General features: G+C 42.8%; 2 protein-coding genes across 3 annotated transcripts in view; one reads left to right on the forward strand and one right to left on the reverse strand.

The window, feature by feature from the left end:
• Window positions 1-7,836, forward strand: part of fli1 (Fli-1 proto-oncogene, ETS transcription factor) — a 36,241-nt gene extending 28,405 nt beyond the window's left edge. For both annotated transcript variants that reach the window (XM_083637676.1, XM_083637677.1), the window contains exons 8-9: window positions 3,791-3,838; window positions 4,059-7,836. In XM_083637676.1, the coding sequence (XP_083493802.1) occupies window positions 3,791-3,838; window positions 4,059-4,588 (578 nt within the window). In that variant the 3' untranslated portion in view covers window positions 4,589-7,836. The remainder of the gene's footprint in view (window positions 1-3,790; window positions 3,839-4,058) is intronic.
• A 6,184-nt stretch (window positions 7,837-14,020) lies between these two features.
• LOC310777569 (ATP-sensitive inward rectifier potassium channel 1-like) lies at window positions 14,021-18,664 on the reverse strand. The gene is made up of 2 exons (XM_083637940.1): window positions 18,563-18,664; window positions 14,021-16,435 (listed from the first exon to the last, which is right to left on the reverse strand). Exon 2 carries the CDS (start codon window positions 16,415-16,417, stop codon window positions 15,296-15,298), a length of 1,122 nt encoding a protein of 373 aa, XP_083494066.1. The 5' UTR covers window positions 16,418-16,435; window positions 18,563-18,664; the 3' UTR covers window positions 14,021-15,295.
• Window positions 18,665-19,106: the final 442 nt, after the last annotated feature.

Genomic DNA, 19,106 nt, shown 5'->3' on the forward strand with positions numbered 1-19,106 from the left:
GAACAGAAAAAATGCAAAGTGAACTTGCTTGAACCAATACTGTGTGGAGGGCCACATACAGTATAGTAAGTTTTGAGACAAGCCAAGGGCCACTTAAAATCGGTCCGCGGGCCGCAATTGGTAGCCTGGTAAACCAGCCGGTCTTCGTTCCCATCTGGCCTGAAGCCTTCACAATAGTCTTTGCAGTTGGTGGAAGTTGGGCGGGTGTACTTGCCTTGACAGACAACTCCTTCAGCCAATCAGCATTGGATCCATTCAAACCCAAATCCACTCGGCAAAAACATATTTTCCGCCCAGAAACTCCGCTGTTGCATACTCCTGCACTTATTTAATTGTTATTGAGTCTATTTCTGCAATAACTGCACGTTATGGCTGTTTAAACTAGACGAACATTGACATTACTCCTCGAGGCGGACAGGCAAGGAGGCGGCCATTACTGTTTTGCTAGCGACGTTCTGATTGGCCGGTTACAATGTCAACTACGAGGCGGGTCGCTGATTGGCTCGTCCGCTTTGCAGTTTCTGCAGACAGCCCTCCCAGAGTTGAGGCCAGACGGTCCCACAGAACCAAATGTGAGTTCATGTGACCGGCTGGTTTACCAGCCTATGCAATTGGCCCCGGACTTTGGACATGCCTGGCCTAGGTCTTAGCCCTTGTTCACATAGGACGCTGAATGTAGTAGAGCTGAAGCTTGAGGCAGACACAAGCTGAACTGACGCCACACCATTCACACAAGAAGCCTTCTCTTTTCCTCTCAGCGCCTCCTCGGCGCCCCTTGAACCCGCCCACAACTCCCATTGACTTCATGCCTGGCAGCTTCACGCGTAACGGCCGGTTCACACACACGCCTACGCCTATGCCTACGCCTATGCCTATGCCTACGCATATAGGCATTGCTTCATGCACGCCTGGCGCCTATTTTCGTTCACACAGGACGCCACGCTCTGCGCTACGCTGAACACATGAGCAGCGTTTTTTTTACACTTTTCAGATCTGATTTATAGCATGGGTGAGTCCTCTTTTTTATTGTAATGTGCAAGTGAGGATGTCTGTCTATTTCCTGGCCCGCTGTAATTGTTATTTTCCCTCGGGTAATCATGTGACTATGAGTCATCAACACCATGAGTGATACTTGCATTGAGACAGGGGGGATACATCTGACAGAAAAGACGTTAATAGAGGAACACATGAAGGACAGCTCTCCTCTCCTACTATGCACTCGTTAACTCCACCCTCCCTTTTGGGCAAACTCGGTAGAAAATATGGCCCAAGTCCACCAGAAACAACAGCCAGCTTGACAGTTCAGCGCGCCTAGAGCTGAAAAATAGAACAGACGCCTAAACGATAAATGCAGCGCAGCGTAGGCACAGCGCGAGCGTGGCTTCAGCACAGCGTGGCAGCGGTATGTGTGAACGCTCTCGTCTGTTAACAAGGACGCCTAAATTTTAGGCGTTGCTTAGGCGTTGCTTTAAGCGTCGCTCTAGGCGTGTGTGTGAACGTGGCGTAAGGCTTGTAAAATAAGACTGAATCCTGAACGATCACTTGAGCAAGGCGTGAGCGTGGCTTCAGCGTGACACGTGCATGGGTGGTGTGAACGGCCTCGCCTGTTAAGGATGCCTAAATGAAACTTGTGGGTTCAGCGCAGGTTGAGCTTAGGTTGAGCGTTGCTTCGGCGTATAGTGTGAACGGGGGCCTATGCATACTTCAGTTGGCGTAGGCCTAGGTCTTATGCATACTTGTTGGTGTAGGCCTAGGTCTTATGCATACTTGTTGGTGTAGGCCTAGGTCTTATGCATACTTGTTGGTGTAGGCCTAGGTCTTATGCATACTTGTTGGTGTGTAGACCTAGGTCTTATGCATACTTGTTGGTGTAGGCCTAGGTCTTATGCATACTTGTTGGTGTAGGCCTAGGTCTTATGCATACTTGTTGGTGTAGGCCTAGGTCTTATGCATACTTGTTGGCCTAGGCCTAGGTCTTATACATGCTTGTTGGTGTAGACCTAGGTCTTATGCATACTTGTTGGTGTAGGCCTAGGTCTTATGCATACTTGTTGGTGTAGGCCTAGGTCTTATGCATACTTGTTGGTGTAGGCCTAGGTCTTATGCATACTTGTTGGTGTAGGCCTAGGTCTTATGCATACTTGTTGGTGTGTAGACCTAGGTCTTATGCATACTTGTTGGTGTAGGCCTAGGTCTTATGCATACTTGTTGGTGTAGGCCTAGGTCTTATGCATACTTGTTGGTGTAGGCCTAGGTCTTATGCATACTTGTTGGCCTAGGCCTAGGTCTTATACATGCTTGTTGGTGTAGACCTAGGTCTTATGCATACTTGTTGGTGTAGGCCTAGGTCTTATGCATACTTGTTGGTGTAGGCCTAGGTCTTATACATGCTTGTTGGTGTAGACCTAGGTCTTATGCATACTTGTTGGTGTAGACCTAGGTCTTATGCATACTTGTTGGTGTAGGCCTAGGTCTTATACATGCTTGTTGGTGTAGACCTAGGTCTTATGCATACTTGTTGGTGTAGGCCTAGGTCTTATGCATACTTGTTGTAGGCCTAGAGGTCTTATGCTTGTGGGATACAGCTAACTCATTAGCACCGCTACCAGGTTCCCTACATGCCAGTTGCCATGACAAAGTATTTGGTTCTGACTGTTTTATAATCTGTTGACAGCTAAAACAGCCAACATGAACATTTTATGGTCACAGTAATCCTGTAAGGGCTCCAACGCTCTGGGAACTTTGGGCTCCTTGTTTTTGATTACTTGTAATTTTGTTGATTATTAAAGGATTTGAAACTTAATTATACCGTTTCAATCAGTTGCGCTGCATAAGAGGATCAGACAAATGTTAATGTTAATGCAAGTAGTAAATAAAAATCGACATCATTAGCGCCATGACTCATGACATGTCTCGCAAAAAATGCAAAATAAATCTTTAGATGTGATTCACCCCAGTGGGCTAATAATAAACTGATTGGATTAGAGTCTGTGTTTACCCACTCAGCCACACAGCCATTAGCATGTATCGCTTTTTTTCATGGCCTGTTCATACAGCGTCATTCATTGTTGTTTTTCTTTTTCTTTTCTTTACATTTCTGCTTTATTGTCACAGTAGAGAGAGGCAGGAAAGACAAGGCGAGAAAGGGGCATCCCAAACACCGTAACACTTGTCCAGACCTCTCTCTCGTTTTCTCCACTTTTGCACATGTAGCTTTCTCTGTCCATGGTAAAACATTCAATAATACTGAAATCTCACATGCTGCGCGTGTGAGATTTCTAGGGTGGAGACTATGGAGACTTTTTTTGGTTGTGACCACAACTCACGCCATCTACATCGTCAGCGGGTATGACATCACTTGACGATTGTGGGGCATGACATGACATCATCAGTGGTTGTCATCGGTGATGTTGTCAATGATGATGGCTCTGTGACTGTGAAGGCCTACAAACGTAAAATATCACTGTAGTGCCCCCTGTTGGCACTTTTTTCCCCTCCACCAGATCCATTCCAAACCCCTGAAATGTGTTTTGGCAAATTTTTGAGGCGATCGGAGTAACGGCTGGGGAGATAAAACACACACACACACACACACACACACACACACACACACACACACACACACACACACACACACACACAGAGTAAGAAGATATAGGCATAAAGAAGGATTATTCCAGCGAGTCAGCTGCTCCTACAAGTATAGTGCCTGTGTGTATCTTCCATACCAGTATTATTTGACTACATGCTACATACTATTATCTCACTGAAGCTCTCCCTTTCCACACAGATCCCTACCAGATCCTGGGTCCCACCAGTAGTCGCCTAGCCAATCCAGGTAAGATTTGGAGCAGGGGAACAAAACACCCTGAGTTCACCCTATAGTATCTGGCATGAATAGCCATTTGGCCATTTCTCAAAGGTGTTCTTTAAAACAGTCCACACTGGATGAATAATGATTCCTAGAGTGAAGAATGGATAATGGATTTTTTTGTGCCCTTGGTCAGATGAAGATGCATCACTGTCTGACCGCTGCTTGTGTATCTGCTCTCCATCAGGTTCAGGTCAGATCCAACTGTGGCAGTTCCTCTTGGAGCTCCTGTCCGACAGCGCCAACGCCGGCTGCATCACCTGGGAGGGCACCAACGGCGAGTTCAAGATGACCGACCCGGACGAGGTGGCGCGGCGCTGGGGCGAGCGCAAGAGCAAGCCCAACATGAACTACGACAAGCTGAGCCGCGCGCTGCGTTACTACTACGACAAGAACATCATGACCAAGGTGCACGGCAAGCGCTATGCCTACAAGTTTGACTTCCACGGCATCGCTCAGGCACTGCAGCCGCACCCCACCGAGTCCTCCATGTACAAGTACCCCTCGGACCTGGCCTACGTGCCTTCCTACCATGCCCACCAGCAGAAGGTCAACTTTGTGTCCCCACACCCGCCCTCCATGCAAGTCACCCCCTCCAACTTTTTTGGACCCACCGCTCCGTACTGGAGCTCGCCCACTGCGGGCATCTACCCCAACCCAAACGTTCCTCGCCACCCCAACACCCATGTCCCGTCCCACCTGGGCAGTTACTATTAGAATACCCCCCGCCCCTCTCTGACCATCCAGCAGCCCCCCTCCACCCAAAAACCTCCCTTTGTACCCCATTTTCCATGATCAAGTCCTCAATTGCTGACCTGCACTCTCAATGGCACCAAACCAACTAAGACTGAGCTGATAGGGGTAATTGTCCTCTGAAGAAATTCTGCTCCTCAATGAAGGAGGATGAAATTGAAGGAGATTTTTTTTTTATATGTAAGAATCTATAAACAACTGGATGCTATGGTCCACAATGGAATACTACTTAACTTTACGAGAGACTAGCAACTGTGTCCATGTTTGTTTATGTCTTGGACGTGCGTCTGAGTTTCCTGTGCCTTTCTCCTTCCCATCCTCCTGAAAGCTGCACCTACAGGCCAGTTGGTGTCCCTTCCAAAACTCTGACACAGTTTTCCCCACAGCCACCGCCATAGGACAGGAGAACAACCAGCCTCTGTCCACACTCCCTTTTATGCCCCACTACCAGACATGGGCCTACTGTTTATGGGTCTCAATCTGCATCCTTCTCAGCAGTACGTTATGTACATTATGCTTGAAAGCATCTGCCTTTTCCTCTGTCTACAGCATTATCTTCCTCTGTCTACAGCATTATCTTCCTCTGTCTACAGCATTATCTTCCTCTGTCTACAGCATTATCTTCCTCTGTCTACAGCATTATCTTCCTCTGTCTACAGCATTATCTTCTTCTGTCTACAGCATTATCTTCCTCTGTCTACAGCATTATCTTCCTCTGTCTACAGCATTATCTTCCTGTCTACAGCATTATCTTCCTGTCTACAGCATTATCTTCCTCTGTCTACAGCATTATCTTCCTCTGTCTATACAGCATTATCTTCTTCTGTCTACAGCATTATCTTCCTCTGTCTACAGCATTATCTTCCTCTGTCTGCAGCATTATCTTCCTCTGTCTACAGCATTATCGGGGCTTTGCTTCTTCCCAACTCATGTAACATTTCGTTCCCAATGTCTCCGTCTGCTTGTCTGCATCTCTTTACGCGTGTGTGGAGAGTCTTCTGGAATTCGCTGGACAAGGGGAGCTCTCAAAGAGATGGACTTTTCTCAGCACTGAATGAAATTTGGCAACTGGAATATGCCATTCACAATTTAATTTATCCTCCAAACTGGAAGGCTAGAGAAGAGTTAAATGCCAGAGATGGAAGCGCTGTATGTTTTGCTGACCTGGGACAATTATTGATTGAAATCTTTTCAATTACTTCAAGTGTTTTCTATGTTCTATTTGGAGGTCAAGATGGGCAATGTGTGCACTTTTGGGGCAATGCAGTTGACTTAATTGTGCTGGAGATGCGGAGTCAAAAAGTGATTGAAGCAATTTGCAACAATAATTGAACCCAGGTCAGATGTTTTCAGGGGGCCACACACCAGGCTATTAAATATGTTTGCAATGCTGTTGCCTTTCAGCCATGCCATTCCCAGATGTTTTGTTGCTGGACCATGTCAGTATTAATGTGAATGTCTTCTGGTTTGTGAAACACACGTAAAGAAGGGATACCCTGCAGCAAAATCAAATTTTGTCAGATGTTTTCATGCTGGAAAAGCATTTAATGAAGAAATGTATCTCTTCACATGTACACCACCTTTGCTGCATGCGGGGCCACCTATCCAAACGTAAAATAAACCTGAAAGTGCAGTATTTACTTCCCCGATTTTATTCTGTAGATGTACATCTACATAACATAGCTATGTATGTCATTTAGTGGATGCTTTCAGCCAAAGTGCCTTACAGTGCCATGAGTGCATCTACTTTTGGTATGGGTGGCCCAAATGGGAATCAAATCTCTAACCCTAGCAGTATTAGCACCACATTTTAACCACCGTCTATTCTATTAATGAGGGATTATTAGACAGAGTTGGATCTAAAAAATACATGGTAAGACACAATGAATTATTATGTCTGACCAGAAATCTGACAAATTTTGATTTTGAAGTGCACTCTGGCAATAGCGGTGTCATGGTGTCTCCTTCCTCTATCTAGGCCAGTCAGGACCTAGCGTATAGGTCAGCACAGAGAAGTGGCTTAGCAGTAAGTCATGTTATTCATCAATAGTCAGTCAGCTTGCATTTCAGCAGGGCTGGATCCTAGTTTGAGAGCAGCATGTGCTTTTGAATGTTAGTTTCTCACTGATCTAAAGACCAGCAAAATGCGCATGAATCTCAAGTCAGGATTTGACCCTAATGTAATAGTGTCAAAGCATATCCATCTTCAGGTGTTCAAAGCTTTTAATTGCAAAAGTATTCCTTTAAAGTAACTGAAAATGGACACTTGAAAATAAATTACTTGGGAATAAGTAGTTTATCAAAGAACAAAACCAATAAAGTATGACAAGATGAAACAAAGAAATCCTCAGATTCGCGAACGCTGTGCGTTTGTCAGACCTATTTTCTATTATTTTGTAAGCATCAGTCAACTAGGCATTAAAGCAACTTACTGTATAAATTATGCAGAGTTATTTTCATATGTGACACAGTATTAAAAAGTCAAGAGAATTAATACGAGTTGACCTCGGTCAAAAATGCAAACCTTTTAAGTCCATTTCTGCTAAGTAGTTTGTTCAACATTTTAAGCGTTTTGTATCTGTACATTTGGGCAATACATTTTAACATTTTATGTTTTTCTTGTTATTGTTATTATTTCTGAAATTCGGTTTGTAACGTCCTCAGTGCCTTTAAGTGCACAAGATATTTTCTAGTATTCCAAAAAACCACAAATGCCTGCTTAAATCATAACTCAATAGCCAACCTAAGGGGATTCTTTTTACTCTATATGCAACATATGATGATTATGGTTATTTTCCATTGTGAAATCACTTTTCATGCCTAATAGCCCCTGGAATTGGCAGCTTTTCCTGTGCCTTAAAATTTGCCAGGTATAATATGCAAAACAATACAAACAATATTAATATCCACAACCAGCTTCTCTTGAAATCTCATAGCTTTAAATGAACAAATAAAAAGGGAACATGTAATTTGTAGCATAAAGAAATTATTCTAAAAATATGTACCCTTAACCTCCATGTTTCACAAGCATAATCATTGAAAAGGGATCTGTGCTACTTCTTATATGCAATGTATTTTGGATATCAAATATATATATAAGTATAATTTTACAATTAACCAATGTATTATTATTATTGTCATTCCTGCAATGTATGAAGTAATACCTTTTGAAAAAGGGCTTTTGTATAGGAAAATGTGACAAAATAAATGTTTTTACCTCTCAAGTTATCTTCCATTGCCTGCCTATGGCTTGACCACAATGGTGGAATGTATTAGGACCATCATCTTCTTGATATTGACTTGCTCCTCGTTTGCTCTTTGTCTCCATCATCTCAAGTTTGGAAATTAAGATAATCTTGTGCTCATGGCTGAAATGTATTACTTTCCAAATTTGATTATTCCTGATTTGTTCCAACTTCCATGGGAGCAGTAGCCTATTACAGGTATATTATTTTTCGGGTACACTGCCCAAATTTGTGTGCATTCTTCTTTTACCTTCAAAAATTGTGATAAGCCGGGACGTGAGTTACAGACGGGACACAGGCGACATGCATTTGCTTGCTTTTTTTCAACTTTTGGCCAATATTACTGTCTTTCAGAGGCTTTAGCAGGCCCATTTTAGAGTGAAGATACTGGTATCATATGAAACTAGAAGACCTAAGGCATCCAGTGGTACCATTGACTGTATGATTGGGACCAGCTTGTCTGGAAATAACGCCCAAAAGTTAGGCTAAATTAGAGTTATGAACGGGCCTGAAAATTCAAATCCGACCCAACCCAACCCTAGTAAGTTGAAGCCCAAGCCCGACCCGACCAATTAGCATGAAAGTGAACCCAGTCCGAACCCGTTGGCCTGGGTCGGGTTCCGTCGGGCTCAAGCTGAAACTGAGAACTGTAAGCTGTCTGTGCGCGTGCATGCATTTGTGCATGTGTGTGTGTGTAAGCATGGAAGAGAGTGAGAGAGAATAAAGAGAGTATCAATCTGGCCTACTATAAATACATACGGTAGATTTCTTTTATTTTGTTTTTTTGCTCAGCCCGAGCCCGTCCTGGCCCGACCAATTAGCATAAATTGTCGGCCCGAGCCCATCGGGCCGGGTCTGCTCCCGTCCGTTGGTAAGGGGTCAAAGGGGTGCCTTGACCTCTCACCTCAAGATATCTGAATGAGAATGGGTTCTATGGGTACCCACGAGTCTCCCCTTTACAGATATGCCAACTTTATGCTAATCCCATGCAGTTTTTGGCACACAAAAAACAACATGCCGCCTTTTTTGCATGCATTATAAATGTGATGTTTTCGCCTATTCTATTTGAACATTTCTGCATACTGGGGTCTCTAAACAGTCTTGGAATTGGATGAATTGGGTATTAGTGGAAAACTGGGACTCTTGTGGATTCAATAGCCCAATTGTATTAATTTGTGATGATGTTAGTCCCCATAGTAGCCATTACATTGTAGTGAGACCATTTTTCGAAACTTGACCACTCACCACGGCCATTTCAATCTCTAAATTACTACAGCATAAGTTAAATGTTGTGGAAACTCAAATTTTAAATGTGCTGAAGTGGTACTTTTTGCTATGTTTATTTCAATCTGGGAACCCATTGGTTAAACAAACAAAAAAACGTTTTTTCTATAACCTCTGGGGGCAGGGTCGTTTCGTTTGTGCAAACGGAAGAAAATCCCTTTCCGCTCCCTGCAAGCGCCATTGGCTCCAACCGACCGGCTCTGACCATTTATGGATTTCCTTTCCCCTCCCTGCGTGTCGCTCTCAAATCCTTCCGTCACTATGAAACAACAATAACAACTCAAGTAAAGCGCCCGAAATTCCGGCCCTGGGGATAAGCCTATTGCCTGTGTGCTTCAAAGCTCAGAGAGCAATCGTGTAGTGTTCAAGTTCAATATTCTTGTTCTCATTTTAATAGATTTTTTTAATGGCCATTTTGCCTTTATTTGATAGGACAGTATGTTCTAGACAGCGACAGGAAAGCAGATAGGGAGAGAGAGGAGGGCGTGCAGCAAATGACCGGAGGTCGGATTTGAACCCGGGTCGGCTGCGTGAAGGACTATGCCTTAATGATACGCGTTCTACCAGGTTATGAATATACAGTCCCACAGTCACCAATAGCAAGCACACTCGATCCCAACGTTCAACTTGCGTGCAAGGCCAAAATAAATCATGAGTAAAAAAGCTAGCAGGTCAGCACTCTAAATGTCCTCTAAATATTTAATCAGCGTCTGGGACAGACAGCAGGACAACGGACGCGTTTCAGCACGAAGCCTTCATCAGCCTTGTTACACGTCCGTTGTACTGCTGTCTGTCCCAGATGCTGATTAAAAGGACATAGAGGCCCTGTTCACACATGGCATTAACATGCATCTTGGGTGATCTGATCACAAGTGGCCAGCTCTAAGTACGTCTGTTCACACCTGGCATTAGAATGCGTCTCCATGAATGCTTCTTGTGATCAGATCTCACTTCCCCGCCCCATATGCAAATAAACACATAGTAATGCTGCGAGTAAAAATACAGTGCTGGCTGCTTTGGCTTTTTGTTTGGCAATTAATACCATTGAATTATTATAGAAACGTTACAGCTGCAATTATTACTGACTTATTCGATGGGTATCAGGCTTGCCACAGTGCAGAAATGTCCCTGTCACCACAGAGAGTACATTTATTTAGCTTGGCTCATCATGTTGGACCATGTAACAAAATCTATTTTGTTAATTGCAATAATTTAAATTTTTACCATTTAAAGGGGAAATTATAATACAGTTTGTAAACCAGCAGAATACATCTTATATAGCCTAAACTGCTTTTGCAATTTCACTTTAATAATATTTCACTTTCTTTTGAAATAAGATGTTTCATTCAAGTAATTCTATTGAAAAAAAAAGAAATTACAAGGAGCATGTTTTCATGTTTTATTATATAGTGTATTACAAAAGTAAGGTCTCCCAGAGCTGATTACCGTTTAATTTGAGCTCAGAAATAATCAATGTTAGGAGAGAGTTGCATAATGATGTCATTAACTGAGCCAGGATTCCCTTTGTTATGCAGAGGAAGACAGTAGAGTAGGTGGTCCTTAATGCCTCCTAGGTCACATTGCTGTTCAGACACACACGGGAATCCAGCCACATGTGGCCCAGGCCACCTCCGAAAGTGGGTTGAGGCATTCAGATCTCAATGTGCATTGGGTGCGTTCAGACCTGTACTTTACTAAGATCAGAGCGCCAAAGATCAGAACTGGGTCGTTTAAATGCCAGGTCTGAACGGGGCTCTAGAGTGCTGGCCTGCTTCGACACAGTGGCCCACAGTGGTTATCACTGTTGCCTCACAGCAAGAATGTCCCAGGTTCAGATCCCGGTCTTTCCCAGTTCCTTTCTGTGTGGAGTTTGCATGTTCTCCCCGTGTTCATGTGGGTTTCCTCCGGGTGCTCCGGTTTCCTCCCACCACCAAAAGACATGTATGTTAGTGTTAAAACTCCTGTCAGTAGCCGTGACCAAGGCAATGGCAAAATAACTGGAGTTGGTCGCTGGGCACTGCATTGCAGCTGCCCACTGCTCCTAGTTCTAGGAAGGTTCCTAGTAGAGGAAGTTCTGAGTGAAGTTCTCACCAGACAACTCTTCTTGCCAGGGTGAGAAGAATGCTAATCAAGAATGACGCAAGCTCGCCTTATATAAGGTGGGGCTAATGCCCCTAGCGGCAGAGAGAGAAATTGTATTCCTCCCACCCAAAATATAGGGATATTTGGTATAGAGAAAATAGTGCTTCTGTCTAGGGCCCAGGAGGATCTGGTCCCATTGTAAGAACCTCACTCACCTTATTCATAAAACCAGTGTTATATTCATAACCTTATGTTTCCCCCAGTCAGTTATTTCATGGAAAGATAAGGCGGTCATTACATTTTGCACATTCATTGTAGTTGCAGCTACTTTATCTTGATCATCTACAAAAACATTGTAATCTGATTGTAATATACTCCTATTTATTCACACATTGACGTGACAGGGGCATTTCAAGTTTTTTTTTTACATCCTGTAGTGTAGAGAATATGAATTTAAAGTAGCAATAATCAAACTGAGATGCTAAGAGAGAGAGCAGCTTTTTGCTCGGGATGATTATAAGTTTCATTTTGTCATTGCAAAAATGATGATAAGCCATCGTTATCAATAATGTGTCCACCAGTTTCAGTTTTAATTCAAATCCTGACTCAACAATCCATATAGTAGATAACACAAACATAGTACCTCACCATTGCCTGATATGTTTGTATAGACTTGGTGAAAGACTGTAATAGGAAAGAACAGGAGAGACAATCTACAGTATATGCTTTGTAACTGTCTTAGTTTTTTGGGCAGGGGAGAGGGAGCGAGAGCTGATAAAAGGAGCAGGAGGAGGAATAACAAAGAAACAAGCAGAGTGCCACCATTAACTTTCATTTGATCGTGGTAGGAGATTTGCTGAGAAGAACACATACTTTTTCAACAATACCCTGCTTTACATTCACAAACACCTTCACATATTGGGAGCTACAGTACCAACAGTAGTAAAACCACAGTATTCTACTGTTGGTCATTGAGCAACTCCACTGGAACAGTTGAGGGGTAAGTGCCATAGGCGTAGGTTTGGGTAGGGACGCTAGGGACGTGTCCCTACCAAAAAACAAAAACAAATACAAAAAATGCAATTGACGTTTTTGGGTGAAGCTTCAATATTCCACTAACTAACTAACCAGGTTAGACCACCCAAATTTGTGTTTTTATTTTACTGTACATCCCAGAACATGGCGCTAATGGCGTTAGCCTTGTCCATCCACATACTGTTTAATGTTAGCATTTGAGCTAACGCTATTGTAACAAACTATATCCAGGATGCACATTGCACATGCAACATTACTAATGTGATTAATATGACATATTTGGGTGATGTACCCCATCTAATTGCTGTAGTGGAGGCAAAATTTTGAACTGGGAAAAACTGGCATGGTAATTTTCAAATGGGTCCCTTCACCTCAAGATATCTGAATTAGAATGGATGTCTAACCATAAAACAGTCTTAAACCTACTGATCACAGGGCATCTAACCACAGTATATGAACCAGCTATTCTGGTTATCAATATAATGAATTACTCAGATATTCAAACAATTATGTAATTATTATTAATATTTGTATGAAATGTCTTCTGTAGCTCCTGCAGTATAGGCTACACTTCTCTCTTCTATACTTCTACTTCTCTACTTTGTAATTTTGTGGTGTTTTCATGGGCCAACATGCAATTTATCATTCTCTCATCATCAAATACAGTATGTAGACTACTTATTGTTAACTAGAAATATCGTGCTTCGCGATCTCCCCAATGTGTCCCTACCAATGTCAAAGTCAAACCTACACCCTTGAAGTGCATTTACTTTGCATCACACCCCTCAGATTCTTCCAGCGTGTCTGAGGATTCAAACCCTACCCGTCACTACTTTTGTAGCCTTTTCCCAAAGTCTTACATTATTTAGAAGTTTATGTTTGATCAGACATCTTGCTTTAATCTCCTCTGTCTGCTCTACAACACAGCCTGACAGGCCTACATTCACTTTAGTTGTGTATGGCAATTTGAAGGTGTAGTCATATTTTTCCACAGGCAAACAGGTCAATAACAAGAGTGTTGCTTAGCTAACTGGTGTGTATGCAGGGCATGTGTTGCATGATGCTTAGCTAACTGGTGTGTATGCAGGGCATGTGTTGCATGACATGCGATGCCGCAGCCTTGCAAAGTACCATTAGTTTGCATGAACTATATATGAAAAGACAAAATATGAGTCCAAAATACAGCAGGCAGCCAATAAAGGAGAACTGCAAACGTCTTTGTATTGCAAATGAGCTTGAATAGCATGCATCCAGATTCTGCTTTGCTCAGTCCAATTCCACATTTCTCAGTAATATTTGTGACATTAGAGCCTGGTCCTTTGGCTCATTTGCTATATTATCAACACTTGCTACAGCGACAATCCTGGATGCAGACACAACACGCAGCAGGTCCAGCTAAACCTGTTACGGTGTGACACTGACATCACGTCCACATGGAGACGACATCGGTTTGGTCTCATGGCTTCATGTTTAGAACCTGCAGGTAACATGATGGGCAGTACGCATTAGCAACACCCCTCATCCTCCAAACAATTGTGCTCTGTTGTTATTTTGGATCAGTGCTTGCTGTCACAACTTCACTTTGTTTGTAGATGAAGGGCTGTGATAGGGGTTGGCACCTGTCATTTTGTTGCTTTGACCTTTTTGATCACAGTCCTTGACGCTCGGCACAGGCTCAGTTAGACTGAGAATAATATCACACAGGAATTATTTTGAATGCAAAAAATAGCCTTTATTACAGTGTCCTTTTTCCCTGAGACCAAATACAAAAAGTCTTATAAACAGAATTGATCTGAATACACAATGCAGCATACAGCCATAATTTAAGTGTTTCCTGAGAGCTGTGTTCTCTGACAGTGTCTTAAGACAAGAAGATAACCACAACTTTATTACCCACTGGTTAAAAAGACCAGGGGTCGGTTGCACAAAGCACCTGAAGTTAAGATTTTCCTTAGAGTCTGAGTTAAGTTAATAAAAGTGGTTGCACAAAACACCTTTAAATCTCATGCTTACGTTTTCCTTAAAATGTTTAACCTTAAGGAGAAGATTTAAGGGTGTAGGAAAATCTTAAGTTAAGGTGCTTTGTGCAACCGGCCCCAGACTCCTTGCGTACAGTACAAGAGCATGAATTAGCAAACAACTACTCCATCTCTCTATCTCACCCATGACAATTACATTTCACACAGGCCCTTCAAGTAATTGTTTTTCTGCATCTCCATACTCAGAAGTAAACCTGATGTGCAAAGCCAGACGTCAATGAAACCACTGTTCATCTACAGCAGGCATGTCCAAAGTCCGACCCGGGGGCCAATTGCGGCCGGCGGACCGATTTTAATCGGCCCTCGGCTTGTCTCAAAATACACTATATGTGGCCCTCCACACAGTATTAGTTAATCAAGCAAATTCACTTTGCGTTTTTTCCATTCACCTAACGATGACAGCACTACACTGTATACAGTTTGTAGACAAGCACCAAGTAGGAACTACGCAGATGGAACTAATGTTTTCAGATGGGAAACAAAATCCTTAATTGTATTGTATGTGATTTCTTTTTTAAATAAGCCATATGGTGTGAGAAGCAGCTGGCCCCACGGTATTTTCACATGATCTAATCTGGCCCCCATTCAAAAAGGTTTGGACACCCCTGATCTACAGTAAGACGCAGGATGCATTTTGATGTCTTTGGCACAAGCAATTCGGAAAGCGTTCACTGTGTATCCCTGCATGACATAATCTCTTTTGAAAACAGGTTTCTGGTCACCAGACAGTGGCAGGTGTGGTTTTACATACAAATAGGCCACAATAACTGATCTGACCCACAGTTGGCTTTCTTATCTGAAAAGAATAACAAATGAGTAGATGTTCTTTACTACATCTTTAAATGCTTCACAATGCACTGTCTGCCCCACCTGCCTCTAGCCTCTGTTTGTCCTTTAGACTCTTGCAGAGTTCATCTTAGAAAAGATCTGTGAGAGGCTCGCCTCTACCTAATAGTCTGAGTGCTCTCATCAAAGTCTCCCATCAGTCACATGTTGGTGTCATTAGGGTGGTCATTGAGATCAATCACCGCAAAGCCCTGGTTGTCATGTCCATCTCTGGAGTGGAGATGGTGACCCTTTATGTTGTGGAAACAGTAGGCACAGTGTGCAGTGGCCACAGGCACTACTTTGGAGAAGTTCGAGAAGTCTACTCTGTACTTGCCCTCTTTGCTTCTGGAGATGATGGGTAGGAAGTTGTAGCCCCACATGATCTCCTGAGGGATGAAGGAGGTCCGGACCTGGCAGGAAGAGCTGGTGGACTCCGCGGTGCTGTCCAGGAACACCACCAGCTCAAATTCTTGCTTGTGGAGTGTGTCCACTGCCATCTCGAAGAACGGGCTGCTCTTGTCTATCACATGGTAGAGCGTGAGAGGACATACGAAGAAGAGGTTGTCCTTACCGGCATCCACCGTGAAGTCAATGTTCACCTGGTCCATGATGATTGTCTCCCCATCTGGCGTGTTTGTTGTCCTCAGCAGCTTGCCGTAGATCTGGCTTCCTATCATCAGGGTCTTGCGCAGGTTGGCCAATCTGATCGACAGGCAAAGGGAACCCTTTTTTGGGGAGATGACAGCCATGTCACTGAATGCGATGGTCTTGGCCCTCTTTTTGGGTAAAGAGATTTTGGCCAGGATGATTCCACACATGAAGCAGTTGATAATGGCTCCCATGAGGGACTGGAAGATGATCAGGGCCACAGCACCTGGACAGAGGGGGGTGATTGCACGTCCACCATACCCAATAGTTGTCTGGGTTTCCAGGGAGTAGAGGAAGGCAGTGGTGAGTCCAACGACGTTGTCCACACATGGAATGTGTTCGTCAGGGGGGCTCTGCCATGTCAGGTCTCCATTACTGCGCGCAATCCAGTACCACAGCAGGCCAAAAATGAACCAACTGAGAGTGAAGGAGGCCATGAAGAAGAAGAGAACGAAACGCCATCGGATCTCCACAAAGGTGGTCCAGAAGTCGGCCAGGAATGCAAATCGCTTGCTGTACTTCACGTTTCCAAATTCAATGTTGCAGCGACCATCCTTGGTCACCAGTCTGGCCCTGCGGATTCTTCGCTCTGCCAGCTGGTCTTGGATGAATTTCTGGAAGAATCCAATCATTTTCTATGTGGCAATGGCCTATAAAAGAAACAAAAAACAACAGATATGAGTGCATTGCTAACTGCTTAGTGATTAGAAAGCAGCTAACCATTAAACAATCAATAGGCTACTCAATCTGAATTATATTAGAAATATATTGATTGCAGTGTCATTATGGCAAAGTTCAGTGTTTTCACAATTTTCAGAAGAATGTTTTTTGTTAAATTCATGAAAATGCAGATTCTCCCTAAATCTGAGACCAATTTGAAAAGAAAATACTAACATGCAGTCTTTGTAAAATAAGCTTGTTTTTTTTTTATCCAAAGCCAAAGGCAGAGACACAAACAACACAAGCCAAGAGAAAACAACACACACAATTCGATTCTCTCACAATCCTAAAACTATAAAGACACAATGCAACACAGAGAATAAGTGGAACATATATTTTTTTTTACTAAAAATAAGAAAAACTGCTTCTAGAATCTAGATCAATTATGATAAAGCAATTAAATTAACCAAAGAAGATTCTGTCAACAATTAGCCCTATTGAAAATTTCTTGCTTGTAAAACTCCATAGTCAAACATATATCTCCAATTGAGGAGAGGAAAAAAGTACTGTCTGCAGGTATAAAAGTAATAAAATGGGCTACTTCATTAAAAACACAATCAGTGTGTATCGACCAGACATCAAACATGCTGGCCCCGATGAAAGATCCTGATGAAGACTGACTTGAGATCTGGTCAATACACATTTTAATGATGTAGCCCCTTTTTAATTACTTTTGTACTAGCTGATGTATTATCTTGTATATTTTCCTTCTTGAGTAGAGATTTATGTTTTTACACTTTTAGATGATATTTTTGCACCAAGAAATCTTCAGTGTGGTCTATTGTTGATTAAGTATAAAGCCTCCAATGAGCACCTGTCCAGCCTTCACATAGTTCTGCTGTGAGCAGCACTTCTCATGAACACTTTCACTAGTCCCAAACTGCTTTGTCCCACTCTCTCATTAGCCGTCAGACTGACAGGCTCTGGGTGCCCAGATTAGTTTCACACTAACTTGAAGTGTGAAACAAAATTAAGTGTAACATTTAAATGACCCAGATAAGCCAAATTATTCTTAGCAAATACATTCTTAGTATGCCGATCACCTTTTTGTTAGCTAATACAGTAAAGATTAATGTGATATTGAAATGATTTTGGGAGAGCCGACTAAGAGCCCAGAGCACAGACATAACAATCTTTGAATACGTCACAGCACTTAAATCTCCTAAATCCAGTGTTTGATGGATGGTAACTGGCAGCATTTGCTGTGGAGAGGTTTCCCCATAAATATGGCCTCTGTTCTTGCCAAGCCATGCAAACTACCCATTTGGATCATAGTGTGCTTGTTAGGGAGTGTTGAAGAGTACAAAACGACCAGTGCAGTGAGCTGATGTTTTTGTTTTCAGCTCTCAAACATTCCATCCTGTATTTTTGCCAAAATAAATCTGATAATCACACTGTGTAGCTAGTTTGCAAGCTTTCATTCATTTGGATCTAAACCCAGTCTTTCCAAACCCATGTATTAGGCCAGCACGATTTCATACTATAACATACAGTATGGAGTGTTGAGATAATTTAAGCATACTGTATTATGATTATACAGCCAATTTCTCCAAATTATTGCATTGCATCAGCTGCCATTAATTGAGCATGATCAACATTTAATTTTAATAGTAATGGACATAAATAAGAAATTGCAACTTGTGCCTCTATATTTAACTTTGTGATTTATTATAATGTAGCAACCATTCTAGACACACTATAATGTCAGAGCTAATTAAAAGCTGGTTATTTGCATTAATAAAGCAGCTTGTGACGGTTACATAATTTTTATAGGAATTTAGCAATAATTTTGGTTCAAAGGGGAGATTACTGAAATAAGTCTCTAATTGGAAAACCAAAGCCTCTTTGCAGGCTGAACATTGACATTCACATTTGAAACTAAATGTATCTTCACTGAACCACGGACAGTAAGATGTAGTAACATGCTTACCATATTGTTGCAATAATGTGCGTTTGAAAACGAATGGCAACATTTAAAGTTGTGTAGGCCGGGCTCAGTGATGAACCTATCCGTCCTGTTTGATCATTCAGATAGACCTCAAAGTAAACAAACTCACCTGTGAGTTGGAGCACACGGCAAATCCAAAAGTTGATGAATGGCAAATCCAAGCTCTCTTGTCTGTCTTTCTCATTGACGGTCGAGACAATATAGGTGTGTCTGCCGGGCTGCAGCAGTTTTCAAATGCCTCCACACACCAGCACCTGTGTGCATTTATACTCTCCTCCCTTGCTGTGCTGGAATCATTCAGGTGATGTTTACGCCCATTACAGTCATCAGGTACGCCCTCACCACCAACACCCCCCACCCCCCCCCCCCCCCCACCCCCACGCTTGACTCTATTGAGTATAGTGTTTACCCCACAGCAGCCTGGCACCAAGGACCATGCCGACCTCTACCTGCCACACTCCCAGTCCCAGTCTGGGAGTTTATCTGTCTGTGCTTTTGCTTGTTTGTAGCCTTTGGTGTAGGAATTTAAGCTTATTGTACTGTGAGCCACTCTAGATAAATGCTAAAAATATCAAGATAAAATGCAGTCTCTCATTACAGCTCTCTGTGTCTGGATCAAGAACAGACACCACGACATTATTTACTGTAGACAC

Source organism: Poromitra crassiceps (assembly GCF_964638095.1).
Source record: "Poromitra crassiceps genome assembly, chromosome: 5".
NCBI lineage: Eukaryota > Metazoa > Chordata > Actinopteri > Beryciformes > Melamphaidae > Poromitra > Poromitra crassiceps.

Excerpts from the sequence above, each read along its gene's own strand:
- LOC310777569 (XM_083637940.1), bottom strand. The coding sequence starts at position 16,417 with ATGATTGGATTCTTCCAGAAATTCATCCAAGACCAGCTGGCAGAGCGA.